At 42.7% G+C, this 24,511-nt stretch overlaps 1 protein-coding gene across 3 annotated transcripts in view; it reads left to right on the top strand.

The window, feature by feature from the left end:
- Window positions 1-24,511, top strand: part of NTN4 (netrin 4) — a 212,618-nt gene that overhangs the window by 91,965 nt on the left and 96,142 nt on the right. For all 3 annotated transcript variants that reach the window (XM_088454585.1, XM_088454584.1, XM_088454586.1), the window contains exon 2: window positions 14,205-14,734. In XM_088454585.1, coding sequence (XP_088310711.1) covers window positions 14,205-14,734 — 530 coding nt within the window. The remainder of the gene's footprint in view (window positions 1-14,204; window positions 14,735-24,511) is intronic.

Below are 24,511 nucleotides of genomic sequence, written 5' to 3'. Positions count from 1 at the left end.
TGGGGGCAAGCATTTTAAAAGTTGCTAAAGTGAAGTTTTAAAACACTTAAACAACGCACCTTCTGCAAACACCAGCAAACAAAAAAACACCTGGGGCATACTTGGGGGACCCCCTGGAGTCTATTTAGCTAGTTTTTAAGTTTGTCCCCCAACTTTGTTTTTTTTCGCCCCCAAAACGAGGGCATCTATAGTATTCAAAAAAAAAATTTGATGCAGTTTACCTTTGGGGGACTGTCCCATGGCTGCAGGTGTGTTCCCGCAACTTTGCACTCCAAACCCCCAATTCTGCACTTTTTCTGCCTCCTTTCAGAGGCGAATCTTTCCTGCTGGTTACAAGGCGCATACTTTTAGCACCGATAGAAAGTTGATGGAATTGAATACGGGAAAAACTTCTCGCTCTTGAATCCTAGAATGTACATTATATTTTTCCTGCACATGAAGACACTTTGTGGATTCTGAGACATTCCACACGAGACAAGTACCAATAATTTGTGAAGTTGTCAGAAAATAACAAGGTCTTGGCATAAACATTTTCCTTTTCTTAATCAGCTTTTTGGATTTAGACATCATGGTGAAATGATGTCACCGGCAAGAACTTTCCGCCGTGAACGGCTTTTCGCCGGCAATTGAATAAGGCCCTTTGTTGCAGTAGCCAAGGGGGCCATCCTTAGATATTGTTACACTACCCTCCCTAGGTATGGTGAAAAAATGATGTTTTGGACATTCTATATTTTAATAGAAGGGTGGCAAGCTGGCAATATTTAATATTGAAGTGGGTATCAACACCTTCCATAAGAAATGAGGTGTACATATTAACATACTTTCCCCTCAGATACAAGCTAAGATATTTAAAGTGTATGCAAACACAGAATGGTAATTATTGAGATAACTTATGCAAAGATGTTTATTTTTTTCCGGACTGGTTCTTGATTGTTGTTTCTATTGTCTGTTACTCCTATTGGGTTCCTCTAGCCCTTCTCTTCCTTCCTTCTTCCTCCCTGTCCCTTTTCCTCTACAACTGCCTATTTAATTTGCAACATGCACATCTATCTATGGGCTTGATTCACTACGGAACGCAACTGCGAATGCAATAGCAATTAAGCACGCAGTTCAACTGCGATAGTATGCTATTTCATTGCGATCGCAGTGCCACCACGGCACTACCTAAGGACGCCCACTTTACCATACACACATCCATAATGTTTAGCACGACTGCGAAAACATCAGTACAATCGAGTACCATCGCAGCCTCATACACACTTGCACAGCCTCAGGGTGTGTAGAGCATCGCAGTGGCTAATTTATGCACGCCCCTGCAACGGCATTGAAACGCACTGACACGCCTGCATTCGGCCGACCACCCCCCCCCATTACCATAAACGGCACTTCCTGTCAGACACTCTGCGATGGGTCTGCGTAGTCTCTGTAATCACAGTCTTGATCACAATGGCTAGTTCTTGCACTGCGTTGCATATGCATGCACAGTGCGAAAAAATGGTCTGATTGCGTGCGTATTGCATATTAGCAACTGAGTTCCTTGCTGAAATGTTTTTTGGAAATCTATGTCATTCTTAATAGCAATTGTGGCCTCATTGCTATGTTGTTATTAACAAACACTGGGAGGGGGGATGTAATAGAGTGCAACTTTGAAAAATGTGCGACAAAAAACATGCGAGTTTGGTTTCACTGGATGTAATAGAGTGCAAGAAGGTGCAAAGTCACATGAAACTAGCATCAAATCTTCTCGTCTCGTACAAACTCGCATCCAGATGTTTTCCTATTCCAAACATACAACTCGCACAAAAGAAATTAGAAAAGATTACGTGAGGTCCCCCCCTTAAAAGCATAACCAACATCAGGCTGTGTGAGCTGGTCCTGGTTGTGAAAATAAGAGGGACAAAATGTATGGGCCGCGACCGCTCACTTGTTGAGGAAGAGATGTGCTAAGCCTTAGAAAGTGATAAAGTGGAGAGTGTTAAAGTACCAACCAATCAGCTCCTAACTATCATTAGTCAAACACAGCCTGTAACATGACAGTTAGGAGCTGCTTGGTTGGATCCCTCTCCAAGGCTTAGTACATCTCCCCAAGAGAGAGGCGAGCCCCTGGCACACCTCTGCATCACAAGCATTATGGTCTGGTTTACTACTAGTCATCATCATTATCATCATCACTGTGTACTTGCACCTGCCCTATACTAGGTGCAAAAGAGACGCCTCCCAGCAAGCGTATTTACATTTATGTTCTATTCTGCATTGGCTGCATTTGTGTGAGCACCCCCTTGATGAACAGTTCACCTATTTGGACACTTCAAATTCCTCTGCAGCTGGTGCAAGCAATCAGAAAACAACAAGAACCTGAACTTTACCTAAGTAAGAACGCCCCCAAACCCCCCCCTATTCCACCTCTGCAGCTGTAATCGTAGATGTGATTAGAATGTGTTTGACTCTGCAGCATCATGTTTGCCTGTTCTCATCTCATAGCATGTACAGTACAGATTCTAACAAAATATGCTGCCCAACCAGCGAATTTTCAACTCTGCAACCGCTCTCTTGTGTTTTTCTGATAGACGAACATGCCTGTCACCTACAGCAGTGATTATGCAGAGAAACATTAACATTGCTTATTCTACCACTGGTGATAATCTGTGTAGTGTGAATGGTAGCCAGCCTATTATGGCAAAAGGAGATATTATGTTAAATGTCTCAAGTCCTGTCAAGATATGGGAACTTTACATACATACCATCCTCCTGATGAAGTCCCCACAGGACAAAACGCATTGAGGTTATTACTGGATGCTTTACACACTGCCTGGCCCCAGAACAAGATTTCTTTTATATTTTGATATTTTTAATCCATTACTTCTGTCCAAATAAATGTTACAAACGTTATTGCACTATTTTCTGTCACTTTGGAGTCTATGTACTAAGCCTTGGTGAGAGATAAAATGGATGAAGATAAAGTACCAACCAATCAGCTCCTGTCACTTTACAGGCAGTTAGGAGCTGATTGGTTGTCACTTTATCTCCATTCAAACTTATTTCTGGCCAGGGGTTAGTACATAGACACCTTTGTCATTTATATGGCGCTGAGATGAGCACAATACAGATTTTTAGCATCTGATGTCCCATATAAAGATACAGATAAGCACATTTTAACACAGTTCTGGCACAAGCACACATTTACTTTTATTTTTCACTGTTATATTTGGATAACACCGTTTTCTAAAATACTAAACCTAATAGGCCCCTTTCCACCACCCTTACAGATTTCATACATCAGGATTACATCAGGATTTGTACAATATCTGCCACCCTCAAATTCAGGGAGGTGGTCACATCCCTATTTAACTCACTGCTACTATTTGTGGCATAATCTACAGTTGTTTCTGGTTCCAAGCACCATCAAAACGGACATTATTTCTCTCTCTATTGTATAATTAGAATTATTAGTAGTAGCTTTTGAATTTTACATATTATGGTAATTTAACTTATAGATTCCTCTGGAGAGGTTATTTACTAGTATTGACATGCAGTGGTGTCCTTACCTGAAATCTGAAATCGCACCTGGTGCGGGTAGGGAGGACAGGTACCCTTCACTGCGCGTCGGAAAATTAGGGGGCGTGGCCTCGTGGGTGGGTTTTTTGTTACATTGGGGGTGCTGGAGGTGCAGGCTGCCCCCCGGGGACCAGCCTGTTTGAGTGCCGGCTCCCTCACTGAGCTAGGAGCTGAGTGCTGCACGTAATGCAGCACCCGGCTCCTGTCACTGAGGGGGAGCCAGCACTTCAGTGTCACCCCTCAGCTGGTGACACCCGGTACGGCCCGCACCCCAACCCACCCCCTTTGTGACGCCAGTGTTGACATGTCTTCTTCATTTGAGTGTAGAGGGGTTTCAGCGGCACTCACTACTAATGGAATTTGGCCCTAAGAGTTTTACGTCTCTTAGCCAGTACTTGATATATAACAATTCTTCACATTTTGACCATGAACAGGTCTTATCTATATATAAAATAAAATGTTCTGACTGACTCACTCACTCACTGACTCAACACCCAGCCCAAACCCCTGGACCTAGAAACATGAAAATCGGGGACTATGGCCCTCATTCAGAGGCGGTCGGAGGATGCAAGCGGTCGCTCAGAAACTGGGCGGCCGCTTGCATCCTGACCGGCCGCCTCTGTTTCGGTCGTTAGGCTGTGGGTTTACACCCACAGCTCTAACGGCCGCTAGGATGATGGTCGTGATGGTCATAGACCATCGCGACCATCGGGGCTTACGACGAGACCCTAGGGTAGGGTCTCACTTGTCGTAAGCCCCGGAGAGCTTCTGGCTCTGTCAGAGCCGGAAGCTCTCCACTGACATCACTAGTGATGTCAGTGGGGCCTCCCCCAAATGCCAGGCGTTCCCATGGGAACGCCTCCATTTGGGCTGCCACCCCCTTCCAAACGGGGCAAGCTGTCAATCAACATCGACAGCTCGCCCCCTTTGGAAAGAGACCCGCTACGACCGGCGCTGTCAGTCGTAGCGGGTCTCACGCATGCGCACGAAGGAGCCGGCTCCCTCGTGCGCATGCGCACTGGACAAACATCGAGGCGGCCGTGCGGTCGTAGACCGTACGGCTGCCTCTGAATGAAGCCCAATGGCCCTCATTCAGAGGCGGTCGGAGGATGCAAGCGGTTGGTCAGAAACTGGGCGGCCGCTTGCATCCTGCCCGGCCGCCTCTGTTTCGGTCGTTAGGCTGTGGGTTTACACCCACAGCTCTAACGACCGCTAGGGTGGTGGTCGCGATGGTCATAGACCATCGCGACCATCGGGACTTACAACGAGACCCTAGGGTAGGGTCTCACTTGTCGTAAGCCCCGGAGAGCTTCTGGCTCTGTCAGAGCCAGAAGCCCTCCACTGACATCACTAGTGATGTCAGTGGGGCCTCCCCCAAACGGCAGGCGTTCCCATGGGAACGCCTCCGTTTGGGCTGCCACCCCCCGGCCCGCCTTACAAACGGGGCGAGCTGTCAATCAAAATCGACAGCTCGCCCCCTTTGGAAAGAGACCCGCTATGACCGGCGCTGTCAGTCGTAGCGGGTCTCACGCATGCGCACGAAGGAGCCGGCTCCCTCGTGCGCATGCGCACTGGACGAACATCGAGGCGGTCGTAGACCGTACGGCCGCCTCTGAATGAAGCCCTATATGCTTTCCACGACATAGGCAGCCACTAAGCAGGGATTTTCTTTAAAGTCAATTCCTAAATGGGTGAAAAGGGGTAAAAGGTTTCCTCCCCTGTGCAGTCTCCTGACTGACTGACTCATCAATGCCCAGCCCAAACCCCTGGACTTAGAAACATGCAATTTGGGGAGTATATTCCTTCTATGATGTAAGCATCCACTAAGCAGGGATTTTTCGAAATTTGACCCATAAGGGTGTGAAAACTAGTATAAAGTTTCCTCTCAACTGAGGTGATTGGGTGACAAAGCAACATGGCCCAGGTGCTGCGGGACTGTCAAGCTCATTATCTGGGAGGAGTGGCGGCTACAGAGGCGAGGCTGCAGCGGAGTCCAAAATATTCAAATAGAGAAGTTAAAGTGACATTACTCCAGATATATTTTTATAATAAAAAGTGCAGAATGCATATGAATTATCCATTAGATACCAATCAATTTGCATTCAACCTTTCTTATTTCACTAGCCATAATGTATATTGTAATATAGTACTGATCTAGTCAATCTATTACAATACAGTCATTTACCTTTGCTATATACTTATGTAAAACCATTACAAATGAGAGTTTACCCCGTTCTTTATAGCATACCCATATAGCATTCTCTTTCATGTACTTATAGCAATCTGTGCAATAAACAGTAGAGTCATTTTATCTTTAGAGCTTGCTGTGCATTCTGTGCCTGTGTATTATGTAGACTAAAGATAATTAGACATTTGGGTTACTGCCTCAAGCATTTTTATAAAGAATGGTGGAAAGGACAAGCATGCCAATGAATATTCTGAAAGGACATGTATGTGACTTGGATAAATATGCAGTCTGCATAACTGAAATGTTTGTGTATTCAAAAATGTGTAATGCACACTCATTATTACTTTGCCCTAGGTAACTGAAGTATTTTAAAACTATGCAAATTTTTAACACAGCAGTCGAGCTACTGTGGATGTAACTTTAGCTACTGTACACATGTAATGGTTAATAATGTAAGAGCAATATTATGTGGAATATCTTCAACTTTAAAACTGAATGGTTGAGTTAAGTACAACAACTGTGATCAAAGAAGACAATCAATAGTACTAACAGCACAAGATATGATGAGTTGCCATATCATCAGTCAGAACTGGGATTGGGAATCCTGACTCTGGCATCCAGACAGGGTTAGGATACCGACACCTGTCGGTATCCTATCCCTCACCCTCTCCCTAACCCTCCCTCTCCCTTCACCCTAAACCTAACCTCCCCTCCTAGTGCCTAACCTTAACTTCTAACCCTCCTCCTAACCCCGCTACTTTACCTTTGGGATGCTGGCACCGGGATTCTGACAGATGTTGGGATGCCCAGCGCCGGCATTCTGAGCGCCGGAACCCCAGCCATTGGAATTATGACCGCATCCCTCAGAATTGTTGTCATTGCCTTATTGTGAAGCTTCAAGGAAGGCCCAATATACACTCCGAGTGGTAAATTTGCTAAACTGAGAGTTTTTAGAAGTGGAGATGTTGCCCATAGCAACCAATCAGATTCTACTATTATCTTCTAGAAGGTGCTAATTAAATGTTAAGTAGAATCTGATTGGTTGCTATGGGCAACATCTCCACTTCTAGTACTTTAGTAAATTTACCCCTCGGAGTGTATATTGGGCCTTCCTTGAAGCTTCACAATAAGGCAATGGCTTTAAATTACTTTATTAAATATACCCTCCTTTGCATCACTAAAATATTTAATTGTCTAAACTGCTGCCTATTTTTTATATAGTATATTTTTACAATTAGAGGCCTATCTATCCTTAAATATTCAGGGGGGTGGCAGGTACCCACAAATATTAAGAATCCCCCATATGTACTATGGAGTGATTGCAACAGTTATCTCCGATATCTGCTGCAGTTGCTCCATTTTAGTCCACAAATGCAGCCCCCATAGGTTTCTATGGGGGCTACTGTGATGCCGGATTTACCAATCTCCAGAATGCGAAGCTTGGCCCCCGATAGAATAACACTATCTCCAGATGGTGTTATCCTGTTGTAGCCTGTAGTAGCCTATGGGCTACTATATTGCACAACTTTTTTTGTAGAGGGATCTTGATCCCTCCCCGTCGCCCCCTGGTGACGCATGGGGCGCCCAATGGCCACACATGCGCATTTACTGCTGGGAACCTGAACTAGGAAGCAGTGTGATAGCATAATGCTATAACACTGCTTCCAGCTCTTATCAGAGCCCATATCCTGGCAAGAGAACAATGGTAAATACGCGTGAAAATATTAATTTTCACTTTGCAAATTTACAGAAAAAATATTTATCACATTTGCATTAAAAATAGCGGTTGTACTATATATGCCCCTTAGGCATTTAATTATTTTTTATCTAAAAGTGTAACATCAACTAAAATGTAATATTTAGCCAACATCTCCCTTCTCCCAAACTAGCAGAACTGTAGTTTTGTGGAACTTATCCTTTTCAGAGCTACAACATTGACTTTCAGGAAAAGGGAATGTCTCTATATGCAGTGTCCGTGTCTAATGCTGGGCATACATTATACAATTATCTAGCCGATTTGCCATATATTGGCAGATCACCCCGATAATGGTACAGTGTATTGCCGCTACCGACCTCTAATTATCAGTATGTCAGACATGTTTAAATCGTCCAGCATGCCCAAAGGATTCAATGATTAGTCGGCCGCAACCGGCAGTGTATGCATTGCAACATTGGTCCGATACTTCCCCTGTTCCTTCACAGGGGGGAAGAGGGAAATGTTTCTTCCCCTGTGAAGGAACGTAGATATCATGGACATGTGAAATATTTGCCAGTGTATGGCCACGATACCTGATGGTTTCAGCTAGTCGGATAAAAGGTCTGTCGGTCTGACAGAAATGTTATCTGACAGTGTATGCCCAGCATTACACAGGTGTTAGCTAGTCAGAGCTCTGAAGTTGAATTGTTTCCAGTTGTCAGTGTATTGACAAGAAGCAGCATGGACCCTCTATGTTAGCAATAACATTCAACTATAGAGCATTGATCTATAATATAAGCAGTCTAAATGTCAGTCTAGCAGTTGCACACTAGATATGAGGGGAGGCCTTGTCCCAATTAGAGCTCTTAGTGGCTGCTAGGAATGACATAACAGTATGCTCAACCCTGCTTACCCTCTCACTCCCTCTCACAGCCATTAAATGTCACCAATAAGAGCTGAATGGAGGCACATGCACCTCGTCTACCCACGTCTCTCACTGATGGCCTTCTTCTGAACACCAGTGTTTTAAGCATTGACTGCAGGCATGGTCATATGTCACTACTCCCCCCATCCCCAAGGAGAAGGGTCTGAACTACTCTCCATCCCCACCATGCGGGAGAAAAGGTCCCAATCTTGAGATAGAGAAGGGTGGGAGAGACAGAGGGATTTGGGAGGAGTGGGAGAGAGATGGGAGGAAGAGATTCAAAGAGATGGGAGGAAGAGGAAGATGGAGAGATAGATACTGGAGTGATGGAAGAAAGAGGGTGAGAAACAGGTGGAAGTGGGAGAGAGATTGGATGACGAGTGAGAGAGTTGAGAGGGAGAGACAGATTGGAGGAGGAAGGGAAAGGTAGAACTGAGAGAAAGAGGGAAAGAAGAGAATAAGAGTGGGAGAGAGATAGGAGGAAGTGCGGGAGAGAGAGGGACATGGGAGGAGGAAGGTTGAGAGACACGACATGGGAAGGTGGAGGAAGAGAGAGGAAAAAACCTGCAACACACGGGAACAATAGCTCTCAACCTGGCAAACTACGGGTACAAATTACCAGTGTTAGTATAATCAGGATCTGAATTTTCCAAAATAGGCATTATATAAATGTGTATACATGAACTCTTGGTAGATGTTTTATTCACTTTTTGTACTGTTCTCATTCCAACATCAATTTTAGCCATTTTTAGGTGCTGCACCCACACTAATGTTGTTTTTTGAGAGGAAGGCATAAAGAAAATAATATATATGATCTTCTACTTCTGTACAAATTGAATTGTCATTAAATTGCAGTCCAAACCTACATGATTGGAAACATCTTGGTGAAAATTTACCAAATGGCGGGTTCAGATGTGTTTTGATCACAGTGATCAACGGCAGGTTGATTTTCAAAATTTCTGAATTTACTAAAGGTCATTTTAACCTTTGGGTCATTCCACACCAACTAATTACTTTCTTACCTTACATTTCCCAATTTTTATTGCTGTCTGTATACTAAATGGGACATCAGAGCTGGTTACAAATCTTGAATTTTGGGTTTATCTCAGATTACTATTGAGTTATAAGCGTTTCAAAATGTAGAAAATCCACAACTTTTGGCATTTGTGAGCATACAAAAAAAAATACATTTCTCAGGACAGGACAATAATAAAATATGTTCAAAACATAACAGAACATAAGAAGCTTTAATTTGGTATACCACTAGGTTTAAGGACATTCCAAGGCTACATGCCCAAATATTTCCCCAAAACTTTCTGTTTATTCCTTGATGTTTTTTTGATTGTCAATACCAAATGGCATCTCAATTGGATCTTATATTTTTATACATTTTTTGTTATTATAACATGAAAAATTCTAATGTTGAATTATATTGCAGTCAAATATAAAAAAATAAAAAAAAGCAATGTTGACAATTTTTTTTGGCTTGTTTCTTTATGTTGGCAGTGCTCTTTTAAAAAAAATGGTTTAATTAAGCTTCCCATTTATCAATTATCACATTCTCAATGTGATTCTGGCACGATATTAGCACCCAAAATTGCATTGCAGTGTATGATAATACTGCCGGCATGTATCAAATAACACATGCAGAGACAGGGACTCCAAAAGGATCCCGTCTTTGCGATGTGCTCGGAGTGAAGTGACCTCATCAGCAGTCTCTTCACTCCTCTTTTGGGACTCCATCGCTTGCGCAGTCTACTGACCACGCATGTGCCTATAGGCTACAGCAGCACAACACCAAATTCTGGAATGCTTGGGAAATCTGACAGCTTTGCAACTCCCATAGAAACCTATGCGAGCTGAGGCTGCTGTCAGAAAGTGGAGGGACCACAGATGATATTGGAGATATCTGCTGCCATCCCTTCTTCATACATAGGGGTTATACTTAATATTTGTAGGAATCCCCCAAAAAGGGTTGTTTTCAGGGAGTATGCCGCAAATATTTAATGATAAATAGGCCCCTTATACCTTGGAAACATGCATTTAAGGGTTAATTTTTGTTCTAGTTAAAATGTCCTGCTCACTGTCCTAGGAATACATTGGGACATGCTGATTGTTCAGAGGGTGGAAGGAGCCTTCCTTTGACTAATTTTTGTTCCCTCAATTGTTCGACACCTGCCACTTAGTAAATATGGTGGTTTGATTCCTTTTGTATGTAGAAAATGCTGTGAACTATGATTAGTGCAAAATAACTAGATTTAATATTAGCTATACATATGTGTATATTTATTTATATAGAGCATGCCTGGCCAACCTGTGGCTCTCCAGCTGTTCTGAAAGTACAAGTCCCAGCATACCCTACCACCGATAGGCTGGTAAAGCATGCTGGGATTTGTAGTGTCACAACAGCTGGAGAGCCACAGGTTTGCCAGGCCTAATATTGATTATGTAGGTAACAATGGCATGTAAGGGCATTCAGTGTTATTAAAGAGGAGCTATGTGATAAGAGCAAGATGTATTGTAAGTTCAGCTATTGGAACTTTTGTCTGAAAACCTGTTATCCAGAACATGCCAAATACTAGAATAAAGAAAAAAAGTTAAATAATTACTGCTGCTCAGTTATTATGTAATTCGTACACATAGGTGCTACTTATCACAGTGGTAGAAAATTCTGTTTTACCGTTTTTACCACACTGCTGGCTGGCAGAAGTATGATGCTTTTGCTATCCAGCCCTGCATCATCATGCGTGAACCAACGTTGTTGTTTTACACATACAGTGGACTGGTAGCCCACATCTGTCACTGGTTGGTAGGCTTTAATGGCCTAAAGGTATTCTAACTATAATAAATAGGCCCAATAATCACCAAGTGAGTGTCACGACCTGAGGGTTGGTTTGGGTTGGAACAGGCGTGGGAGACTGAAAAGGAGATTTGAGAAACGTGAATGAATTTAAGCGGCTTGAGCCAGGACTTTCTCACAATGTGAGGAGATAGAGATATGGCAGTGGATGATGGGCCCGAAGGCGAGAACAGGAATAGAATGTCTTTATTGAACAGGAGGTTGGAATGGGACTGGACATAAAATACTGAAGGAATGGGCAGAATCGGATTAGGGCCAATGATACTGGAATGAGAGCTGGATCGGTTTGAGACCAATGTTGATGAATTGAAGAACTTGATGGATTTGATTCCGATGTTGATGAATTGATGAACTTGATCGGTTTGGGACCGATGTTGAAGAATTGAAGAACCTAATTGATATGAATTCAATGTTGATGAATTGATGAAATTGATTGGTTGAGACCGATGTTGATGAATTGAAGAACTTGATGGATTTGAATCCAATGTCGATGAATTGATGAACTTGATCGGCTTGGGACCGATGTTGAAGAATTGAAGAACTTAATTGATGAGTCCAATGTTGATGAATTGATTAATTTGATCGGTTGGGACCGATGTTAATGAATTGAAGAACTTAATTGATATGAATCTAATGTTGGAGGCATCGGATGATTAATTACTTAATTATCAAAGAAGACCCAGCAATACCAAAGTTTCTGACTATATGCTCTGACAAAGAAGTGATTTGATTTTTGCAATGTGAATATATACATTTGGTTTTGGATTGTGATGCTAATTTTTTTAATCTTTGTGTCAAATAAGATATTATGCCTTTTTCACCACCTTTTGCACTAATATACATCCTAATATGGGCCCTTCACCTCCTCTTTTTTTTCACAATCTCACTATGGTGTAAATCAGGGCTTGACAAATACCAGGGGCCAGGTCACCATGGCGACCAGATTTTGCTGCCTGCCTACCAGATTTTGCAGTGAGAGAGGAAGCAGATCCTCATCAGACCCCGCGGAGATTCATGCCAATAGTATTGTGGTGTTCATTTCATGCACAGGAGTGCATGTGCTGAGTGTCGTCTGTGGTGACTGCTGTGTCTGTGTCTGCCCTGGCCTGCGCTGACTCCACCTGTCCGTCCCATCCTGTGCTGACTCCTCCTGTCCTGCTCTGACCCATCTCAGTCTACGCTGATCCTCCTGAATGTCCCGGCTGTCTACTGTCGCCTGTCTCTGGCTGCATAGAGCTCCCCGGTAATAGGGTCTATGCGTGGCCAGGGATTACGGAGCGGCTTCAGAGGGATAGTGATGTGACCACGAGGGGAGGGGGGTTCTGTTGTACTTTCTGGCACCATTGTTTTATATGAAATGTGGTCCGTTATTACTGGAGGGTGCTGGGTGGAGCAGAGGAGCTGTGCAGAGCAGTGAGGGGGCCTCCATGTTACTATATCCATTCAACTGTGACCATTTTGTGGACTAGTATAGTGTACAGTTGCATAACACATACAGCTGTGCTCCTCAATCACTCCTGTAATTTATTTTGGGGGACAGTGATCTGGCTCCTATACTTTCATCCTGGCTCCTAGATTTTAGAAAAATTTGTCAAACCCTGGGGTAAATTTACTAAAGGACAGATTTAAGTTGATTTAAAACCTCATATTTATCATCCGTAGGTTTTAACTTCAATTGATGTTGAAACCCTATGGGATGATAAATATGCAGCATCGTGTCCCCGGCTCCTGTTGTACAATGCATCGGTTGTATTCTTTATTAAAAACAGAAAATGTTAGTTACACATATTGCAATACATGTTAAGATAAGCAACTCATGCTAAAGTCTTTCTCAATTACTATTCTAAATACCTATGAGGGTGGTTCAATAAGTAAAGTAACAAGACTTCTCACATGTGCAGTGTTCTCTACTTCATTCTAATTTCCTGCCAGGCCAGAGCAGGTAGACCACTGCTTCCCCTCATGGCCATCGGACTGCGCCTCATATCAGTCATACTGTCCCAACATCAGTTGCCACAGTCATTCCCCTGTATTTACAAATATTGGAAGGTACTGTATGGCCTAGGGAGGGGAACTACAATAAAGGTTTTTTCACAAAACCATTTTATTAAAGTATTGTGCTCTACCGCAAGCGCTTAATAATGTATAGAAAATAAATTAAAACTGGAGTGACCTATCATTCTATTTATTTAATATTATTACTTAATCGCCATTTCTGTAATACCCATTTCACAATCTGGTATCATGTGGTTGTTGCATATATAATAGTACCGTTAATGCTTTAGAAGTGTTCTATGAAACTTTTAAATTGCTTTGTAGAACTCAGATGGTGTATGTCTCTGTCATAACCTGATGGTAGATTGTTATAATTAGGGACTATGTAGTGTTTATACATTGCTATTTGTCCATAATTACAAGAGTACAAAAATTTATTATTTCAAAGTATCTTCGTCTGGAAGATTCTTTGATTACTTTTCTACCCACCTAATTTATCACCAAAATAAACACAATTGCTTGATTATGGCTTCATATGGGCTTTGGGCCTGATTTAGATTCAGCGCCGGCAATTGAATTGCTCCGTCAGGTGTCTTAAAAAAAAAAAAGCAGCTGGCAAAAGAATTGAGTCGCCCCCACTATTTTGCAGCTGATTCTTAGTTGGGAGTAAAGAAAATAGCACATAACTTTGCACCTTGGTAAAACCATGTTGCACTGAAGGTGGGGCAGATATCAAATGTGCAGAAAGATTTAGATTTGGGAAGGGAGTGTACAAACTCAAATCTAAATTGCAACATGGTTTGTTCCAGATACAAAGTTATTTGTTTTATATTTTGCTTTACCCCCAACTCAGAATCAGCCCCTTTATAATAATACATCAGGAAAGTATTCAATTCATGTTTTGTAACAGTTTAATTGTATGAAATGATCTCATGACTACTATGGAGAATTATAAATCACAGTCTGTGTCTTTCTTTTATTTCAGGGATTAGCAGTATGGCTGCAATCGTATCTCATTGTGATAAAGCATGTAATCCACGAATGGGCAATTTAGCTATTGGCCGAAGCCTATGGACAAACACAACCTGTGGTTCTAATAGCATAGAACTATACTGTACATATAGTAAAAATCATGATCAACTCTGTACTGAGCCAAAGTGTGAAAAATGCAATGCTGCAGTGCCACGACTTTCACATCCATCTTCTTCAATGGCAGACTCAACTTTCAAAATGCCACGCACGTGGTGGCAATCATCCAGGGACACTCAGAGGGAAGTTATACAGTTAAATTTGGAAGCTGCATTTTACTTTACTCACTTGATTATGATATTTAAATCTCCTAGACCTGCAGCCATGATTCTGGAGAGGTCACAGGATTTTGGCTTCAGTTGGCATCCATATAAATACTTCTCCTCAAACTGTACCGCAAGCTTTCAACTTGAGGATGACGCTAATGAGAAAGGAGCTCTTTGCACATCACGATATTCACAAGCTGTTCCATGCAGTGGAGGGGAAGTAAGTGTTCTTAGCATACCTGTATTTCACCATACTGGATCATGTCTTGTATTATCAGATTGGATTGTAATCAGGTAGGATGAAGCTCGCGCACTGCGCAATGATTGGTCAAATAGGTGAAACTGACCAATTGAAATCTCACTGTGCATGAGCAGCTTAATGCAGGCTTATATTAGATCATGTTGTAAAATGTAACAACTTGGTAGAGTATTAGAGGAAAGATGTACATTCTGTAGGAGGCAATACTTTACTGTGCTTATTTATGCACTGTGTGCAGTCTATGTCTAGAATAATAAATGTTTGCATTAACTGTAAGCTAAGTGTAGGTAGAAATGTGGACATTAGCAAGTTAAATAGTCGTCTGACAAACTGTTATATCTGTACCACATCTGTGAGTTAGATTAGCATTAAAATTAAATGATCTGATTCCAATAAGTTAACAGATGCTCAGCCAGTTAAGGAGATGAGCAAAGTCTGCTAAATGTTTCTGGTATAGGTCGTATTATATTACAGAAATTGTCTACAAGGTTATCAAGAAAAAATTCATTAGGACAAAGGCCAATATTATTACAAAGAGAGCTGTCTACCAGATAACATGGCACTTCTAGGGTGATTGCTGTCTGTATTAGCTACAGATTAGATAATTCATGTTTCCTAGTGCATATATAATGAAAGGACGATAAACTTTACTTAGTGGATTGCATAAGTAAATATTTACTTTACAATGTCAGTAACTTAAAAATAATTACATATTTATTTACCTCTGCACACATCAACTTTTGTAGCATCTTTCTTTAAACATAAACAGTATTTAGGAGGGATATCAGATGTCTCAAGTTAGTTATGTAAGGAAGTACTGTATAAGGTATAAAAAGAACAATACCCAAAACATAAATGTTTTAACTTGGAAATGTACCCTCATGTACATTCAGGGGCGCCAAAAGGGGGGAGGAGCAAATACTAATTACCTGGGCTTGATGGAAGGGCCTGGGTTCGACGCCTGCAACTCCTTCTTTACCTTTCAGCTGCAGCAGCCTGTGTCTCCCCATCCCAGCACACGCTGATGTGTGCTGGGCTGCAGTGGGACCAAGTAGACTGCTGCCGCTGCACATGACGCCCCCCTGTGGAGGAACAAATATGAACTTTTTTGTTAAGGAGATGTGGCCACGCCTACTTACATTAGGCCACACCCCTGACATTACCGTGACCTGACTAAGTTCTCTACTGCCCTGTGCGTACAGTATAGGTATCTGCAAATTCATAAGGAAGAACAAAAAACAAAATGGCAGATGTGTCTGTGACATAAGTATTTAGATAAAGTAGGTTAGATGACTAGTCAAGATTGAAGAATCTTCTTTCTAATGGGTCAGAGAGGTTTCTAGATGCACTTTCAATAGAAACCATATTTGTTCACTAAAATGTTATGTAAGTAAAAGAATTACACTGATGCATCAGACCTGAAAAATGCTTATATGCTATATCTGTGCTTCCCCAAGAAGCTTGAAAATTATAAGAAACAATTGAACAATTAATTTTGTGTACTAAATTAATGGCATGAGCCAAAAGGACACAAATATGTAATGTCTGCATTGGGTTTGTATTTACCAGATAGAAACGCATTATACACTCATGGTGCAAGTGGCAGTGATGTAATTCTTAAATAGATGCTGAGCTAAAACCGTAAAGAAAGGGAAGCTACTACATTATGCAAAGCTTGGTGCTGGAAAGTAGTGCAAGCAGTCATGATAAATAGTTGGTAAGCCTAACATAGTGAAAATATGTAGAAAATTTAAAATATTACTTTACAAACATTTGAGTTTTTAAACACATCTCAGTATATAGAACAGCGTTACTATGCTGATGTCAATACTCCAGGGCGACCCAGGAGTCTCACCCCCATTGACATGGATCCTCAATCTCTGATTAAATATTTGTAGGCATCAAATAAAATATTACAGATTTTATATCTGTTTTATAAGATGGATTTGATATGTGTTAAAAATAATGTTTTCTTAGCAATTTTTTATCTCCTACTTGTCAGATGTGAGGCAAGCTATGATAGAACAGCCTGTAGCCAATCAGATCATGAAATGTTTACAGTAGCACAATATATTTCAGGAGATGTGTGCTGATTTTGTGGAAGATAGTTACCCATTTACTCCAGATACTGTGCTATATGCGACAGGCGCAATATTTACTAGAACAGAGGCAAATAGGAAACCATAGACCGAGCATTCAATACTGAAAGGTGGAGTGTCTTCCAACAGCACAGAGAAGTAATGAGGCAACTTTCAAACTGATCTTGGAAATTGTGGTGTTAAACACGGAATCGGTATGGAATCCCGGCAGCGGCAGCCCAACAGATCAGCAGAGCCTGGCAGCGGAAGCCCGACAGCGCTGGAAATCCCGATCGTCGCTACGGTAAGTATAAACTAACCTAACCCCCTAACCTTCCTTAGGGGTGCCTAACCCTAACCTCCCCCCCATGTGCATAACCCTAATCCCCCTCTAAGTGCCTAACCATAACCCCCCCCTTCCCCGCTACCTAAACCTAAGTCCCCCGGGAGGGTGCCAAACCCTAACCTCCCCCTGGGGGTGCCTAAACCTAACCCACCCTTCCCCTAGCCTAACCCTAACCCTCCAGGAGGGGTGCCTAACCCTAAGTCCCCCCCGGGTGCCCTAAACCTAACCCTCCCCCCGCCGGCTGTCCACTCGCGGGCCCGGCATCCCTTCGATCGGGATGCCAGGCGCTGGTCTCCCGGCGTCAGGTAAATGACAGGCGTCTAGATATAGACACCGGTCATTTATCCCACGCTGGGATAAAGCAGCTGGGAAGCTGGCTGTTGGTATTAAGGCAGCCGGTTTCCCGACTGCATACCGTTAAACACAAATCTATATATAAAAAAAAGTTCACACGTCTAACTTGCTTAAAAGACCTTCTCTATATAACAATGCAATGTACACTAACTTGACAGTGAGAGCTACCTGGTTGATCCTGCCAGTAGCATATATTTGTCTCAAAGATTAAGGGGCCCATTTATCAAACTGCATTTGAGGTAAATTCTGTTTTCAGGGGTTTACCTCAAATACTAAGTATCCCCCGAATGTATGAAGGAGGGACCGCAGCAGCTATCTCCGATACCTGATGCGATCCCTCCATTGCCGCCGGCAGCCGCCTCCCCCATAGGCTTCTATGGGGGATGCGATGCTGCCAAATGTATCAATATATTGGCACCAGCAGCTAACGCCATCTGAAGATAGCGTTAGCCGCTGTGTCCTATGGACACTTACCCGCATTTCAGCCGGCGGAGGGATCTTCCAGATCCCTCCGCCGGCAATGGGTGCCGCTCATGTGCAGTCCGCGGGACTGCGCATGCGCAGCAGCCCGGAATGCGCTCCGGCCACATCGCAGGGACGGGCTCTTTTCGGAGCCCGTCTCCCTGCATGTGCCGGGTCATACATTCGGCCGGTATGATCGCATTTTGCAATGCGATCATGGGCGGTACTGCATGCCCTTAATAAATGGGCCCCTAAGCCATGTTCATGTCAGTATACCTGGCTGGTACAGTGAAACTGGTAATGGCTCATTAAGTCAGTTACATACCTCCCAACTGTCCCGCTTTTGACGGGACACTTTTGGTTTTCAAGGTCAGTCCAGCTGACCCACCCGCGGGGGGGAAAAATTGGGGGAGGACATCTTTTCACAGTGCAGTGAGAGCCTAAGGGCAGCCCAGTATCACTAGACTGCTGGGAATGCACCTAAAGTGATAAAAACAGGGGCATGCCATGAGGTCAGGCAGGGGTGTATCTAGGGATCCGAGCGCCCCTGGAAAGGTAATGGACTGGCGCCCCCCATAATTTCAGGAAGTGCCCCCAGTACGAGTCCCCCCTATGCAGTGCCCCCAGTAGTTGTCCCCTCTATGCAGTGCCCCCAGTAGTAGTCCCCTCTATGCAGTGCCCCCAGTAGTAGTCTCATCTATGCAGTGCCCCCAGTAGTAGTCCACCCTATGCAGTGCCCCCAGTATTAGTCCCCCTTATGCATTGCCCCAGTAGTAGTCCCCCCTATGCATTGCCCCCAGTAGCAGTAGTCCCTATACAGTGCCCCCAGTAGTAGTCCCAACTATGCATTGCCCCATGTAGTAGTAGTCCCTATACATTGGCCCCAGTAGCAGCCATCCCCCCATCATAACGTGGCTACAGTAGCGGCCCCCCCTATACAGTGCCCCTAGTAGTGGCCATCCCCCCATAACATACCCCCAGTAGCGGCCCCCCCTATACAGTGCCCCCTAGTAGCCACATTCCCCCCCCTGTGCTGTGCCAAAAAAAAACAACATACACACACTTACCTGATCCCGCTCCTGCCAACGTCCGCCGCTGTCCACTCCTCCGGGCCCGCTCTCGCTCTGCACTATGGGATGGGAGAGACGTCATGACGTCTCTCCCATCACCCACTGCGGGGGGAGCCGGAAGGCGGAGCTCATGAGTGAGCTCCAGCTGGCTCCCTCCGTGGACGCAGCAGCCAAAGAGAGTCTGTCTGACAGCTGTGCGTGTTTGTTACTGTGTCGGGCAGACCGCTCTCACTGCGGTCTACCTTATACTTGTGGGTCCCGGGGGACTAGCGGGGCTAGTTCAAGCCCCTGGGGTAGTCCACTCATTGGCTGCTGGTGGCACTGCTGGATGGCGCCCCCCTTTGGCCGGCGCCCCTGGCGAGTGCCATCCCGGCCAATGGGTAGATACGCCCCTGAGGCCAGGACCCCTTCATACAAGGCCCCATCCCCTTTTTCAGCTTCAAACGCTATAATGATGTGGTACTACATTCTACTGAACAGAAAATGTTCTTATTATTTAACAATGGGATAATCACATTGTCATAATGTGTGAACGCAGCTCTAGTTACCACAAAAAATAAGAGCTTTGTTCCTAAAAGTAGACAACTGATGACTTATTCTTCTGCATTATTATTATCCTTTATTTATATGGCACCACAATTATACTTGCCTACCCTCCCGATTTGGCCGGGAGCCACTCGAAAATCGAGTGCAGCTCCCGACCCCCCGGAAAGGCAAGCAAGCCTCCCGATTCCCCCGCGATTAACAGTTAAACCCCCGCAGCGGAGAGGGCCGATGCCGCGATTCACGCTGTATTATCGGCATTGTGTAGCGGGGGTGAGTCATGCCCACAAATGTCAGTCACCCGTCCGGCCACGCCCCCTTGTACAGACCGCGCCCCCTGCCGATCTGGCTGCTCTCTCCCGGAAGGAGCAGCCAGAAAGTCGGCAAGTTTGACCACAAGTGTTCCGCAGCACCTTACAAAGTACATACACAAATAAATGAACAAGAAAGCAGTGACTTGCAGTACAATACAATGCAGGGCAAGGACATGGTTTATACACATTGCTGCATTAGCGATTATAACACTCAAAATAAGCAGCAGGGAGTTGGCAATCAAGTGTTAGGTGCCCTTGTGGGGAGTAAGGAGTAGAAGAAAGTATAAGTAAGGAGAAGCACATGAGGGAAGCTTGTGAGAGTTTACATTCTAAAACTAAACAATGTCAATTTAGAGGAAAAGGGGTTAAATAAATGTGCCATTTTTCAAACCAGGATATACTGTAGTGACAGTGAGCATATGTTTGCATTGAACACTGTATGAGTTGTAGAATGTTTCTCCATTTGATGGATACACATGCATATCATTTTAGCTTGAATAAAAGATGTTTGTCAGTAGAATGTTTTTCTTAGTTATGTGCAAAATACAGCTGCATTCAGGGAATTTGAAGAAACTAACTGAATTATGTTTTCCTTAAATAAATCCTAATTTACAAATAGGGACTGCCAGTGCTCCACAAATGGCGGCAGCACTGTGTAAGGTTGATAAGGCGTCTAAATGTCCTGGAATTTGTATTTTTATACAGACTACACAATGTGTGAATGCAAAGAACATTCAGTCTTTCCATATTTCACTGATATATGATCAAAATGAAGCCTTTTACATTTCCTGAATGTTACAGTCTAACTAACATTCTTTTGATATCATTTGTTCCTGGGAGTGCACTTGAATTGTTTATTATGGTTTTACTTTTAAACAAGTGCCTTGTGGTTTTTTCATTTGGGATTTGAAAACGTCCAGGAATCAAGAAACCAATAGAGTGTCTACCAGCAACAATATGACAGTACTAAATTCTCTATGCTTCAGCTGGTATCACTTCGTGAAAGACCTGAGCATTATGAACCTAATACAGAGATATACGCTAATGCCACTGCAGCGGCGAATTTGTACGCAGTGTGAAAATATGCAAATGTTGCAGCCATCTGAATTTTTATTTAGACGCCCATCGACGGCTTTGCAAATCCAAGCGACTGCGTAAAAAGACGCAGCATCAATCGCAGATCAGTTGATAACCGGCCTCCTGAGTAACCCTATTGTAGCGCAGAATGGCAGCGGGAACTGAGACGCAGGAGCCCTTTTCACCGCATACGGGATCTCAGTTGCAGGCTAAAATGCGCCCCGAAAACAGTTGAGACACGCCTGCATTTGAGTTGCCACCCTCCATTTTCACCAACAAACAGTCCCTGCCTGTCAATCACTTTGCAAATAAAACCTCACTGTGAGCAACATTGATAATGAAACTTGCAGCGCGACTCATACGCATGTGCAGATTATCGATAATCGCTCAACCGCGGAAACGTCTCCATTGCATCCATCTCTGAATCAGGCCCTAAGTGTTGAAATTAAAGTCAAATGTATCTACAGTGGTGCTTGAAAGTTTGTGAACCCTTCAGAATTTTCTATATTTCTGCTGAATTTTGGCCTAAAACTACCTCGGATTTTCACACAAGTCCTAAAAGTAGATACAGAGAACCACTTCAAACAAATGTGACAAAAACATTTACACGTGCTCATTTTTTTTTCGGGGGGGGGGGGGGGGGAGAATGATCCAACATCACATATCTGTGAGTGTCTAAAGTATGTGAACCTTTGCTTTCAGTATCGGTATGACCCCCTTGTGCAGCAATAACTGCTTCTAAACCATTTCCTGTAATTGTTGACTAATCCTGAACATCAGAATTTTACCCCATTCCTCTGTACAAAACAGCTTCAACTCTGTTATGTTGGTGGGTTTCCTCCCATGAACTGCTCGCTTCAGGTCCTTCCACAACATTTCATTTAGATTAAGGTCAGGACTTTGACTTGGCCTTTTCAAAACTTTTAAATTCATTCTATAACTATTCTTTGGTCGAATGACTTGTGTGCTTTGAGTCGTCTTGCTGCATGAACCGCGTTCTCTTGAGATGCAGCTCATGGACAGATGTTTTCCTTTTGAATATTCTGGTATATTTCAGGATTCATTGTCCCATCAATGATGGCAAGTAGTCCTGGGCCAGATGCAGAAAAACAGACACAAACCATGATACCACCATCATGTTTCACAGATGGTATGAGGTTTTTATGCTGGAATACAGTGTTCTCCTTTCTCCAAACATAACACTTCTCATTTAAACAAAAAAGCTCTATTTTGGACTAATCTGTCCACAAAACATTGTTCCAATAGTCTTCTGGCTTGTCTGCAAACTGCACGGGCAGCAATGTTCATTTTGGAGAGCAGCGGCTTTCTCCTTGCAATCCTGCCATGCACACCATTGTTGTTCTGTGTCCTCCTGATTGTGGTCTCATGAACATCAAAATTAGCTAATGTGAGAAAGGCCTTCAGCTGCTTAGAGGTTACCTTGGGTTACTTTGTGTACTATTAGACACCTATTGGCAAGATCTTTTTTGATCGACCACTTCTGGGGAGGGAAATAATGGTCTGGAATGTCCTCCATTTGTAAACAATCTGTCTGACTGTTGATTGGTGGAGTCCAAACTCTTTAGAGATGGTTTTGTAACCTTTTCCTGCCTGATGAGCATCAACAACTCTTCTTCTGTGGTCCTCAGAAGTCTCCTTTGTTCATGGCATGGTACACTTCCACAAACATGTTGTGAACATCAGACTTTGATAGATCCCTGTTCTTTTAAAAAGACAGGTTGTCCACTCACATCTGTTTGTCATCCCATAGATTGAAAATACCTGACTCTAATTTCACCTTCAAAATCTTTAAGCCTAAAGATTCACATACTTTTGACACTCACAGATGTGTGATATTGGATCATATTCCTCCAGAAATAAAAAATGAGCATGTCTAATTTTTTTGTCTCATTTGTTTGATTTGGTTCAGCAGAAAAATAGAAAATTCTGAAGGGTTCACAAACTTTTAAGCAGCACTTTACTGTATATAAAGAAGTTCTATTCTGTCTTAAACATTGTTTGAGTTTTTTTTCTAAAGTTGCTTTTTTTGAACATACCCATTTATGCAAAACTTGTAATACTGATGCACCAGTGTTTTAAAAGTGATTTAACACTGCACTACACACTCATTTCAAGCAAATAGTTAATGTTACATGATCAGTTGGGCATGGAAAAGCCTGCAAATATATTGATAAGTGTTGTCATAAAACTTCGCTAAGCATGGCAAATGCACCATTCCACTTGGGTATTTATCATGCAACATGTCGACATGTTCAAAATATCGTCATTATGCATGTCTACATTATGAACAGACTAGGGTTAGGCTGCAGTTAGGGCTAGACAGTAGTGTTTTCTTTCAAACTGTAAACATGCATAGTGAATGTCGACATGAGATCTGTAGACTTTGAAACCCTGTTGATATTCAAACCATGTTGTCATTATCGCGTCAACATGCCGGATGTCGACATTATGTATGTCAATATCGTATTGACGGCAGAATTCCATTATAAGTGTATACTATAAATCTCTATCAATAATATTTTTTCTATTATGCTTTCATTTACTCCCTTGAAGTAAAAAAAAAAGAAAAGAAAAATCTTACTTTATGTAGTTTACATTAATAACAGAATCCTGATCTTAAGATTTTTACACTGCATAGGGTTTTTAGCTGAAGTTGAAGTGGCTGAGGAATTAGATGAGTGTATGAAAGACCCTTACCTATATAAATGGAGTACACAGCTCTTTATTGTTCCTAATATAGAAAGCTGGTGAAACGTTCTGTAATCTACTGACAAAAAAATATTTTTGTCACTTGTGACTTAACTCCTTGAAGTGTGCCTGTACGGTTTCATGAGGCTTTGCTGCTATGTGGTACTAAAGTCCCTGCATTTATCATTGTCTCTGAGAACGTGGAATGCCGTGGGAACTGCAGAAAACTCATCATGATGCATCTAGTTTTGTGAACAGAATAGTAATGAAGGCTCTTGGGTGATGTATGAGAAGATAGCTATCAGAAATTATGTGCATAATATTAAATGTTGTGAGAAATTTCTTACTTCCAGCTGCATTATGTGAATGCACAACAAGCAAATTGCTTCAGGTGCATTTTCGGTGAATAAAAAAAATGTAAACATTTCAAGTAGAACTAAAAGCAGAAACGAAAACAGAAAATATACATTTCTGAACAGAACTCTGTTCATATGTGTAGTCATCCTAATGGCACCATCTACGGGATTGAACACTGTGTCCTTTTATTTTTTTAAATCAGGAATCAGCTATTGCAGAAGAGAGGTGTAAAGCCTTTTAATTTGACTACCATATCGATTTCTTTAAAAGTTGATGATATTTTACTGAGACTGCTAAGAACATTATGGGGTCTATTCAATATCAGTTAATATAATATTTTCACCTGCTTTTGTAGAAATTAAGTGTTCGGGCCATTCAACAAAAAGGTAATGCAAGAAATATCACAGTTATCTCCTGCTCACCTTTCA

Source organism: Taudactylus pleione, unplaced genomic scaffold (assembly GCF_031769625.1).
Source record: "Taudactylus pleione unplaced genomic scaffold, aTauple2 ptg000040l, whole genome shotgun sequence".
In the NCBI taxonomy this organism is placed as follows: domain Eukaryota; kingdom Metazoa; phylum Chordata; class Amphibia; order Anura; family Myobatrachidae; genus Taudactylus; species Taudactylus pleione.
Note: the sequence above shows the minus strand (reverse complement) of the source record. Positions and strands in the feature narration are given on the sequence as shown.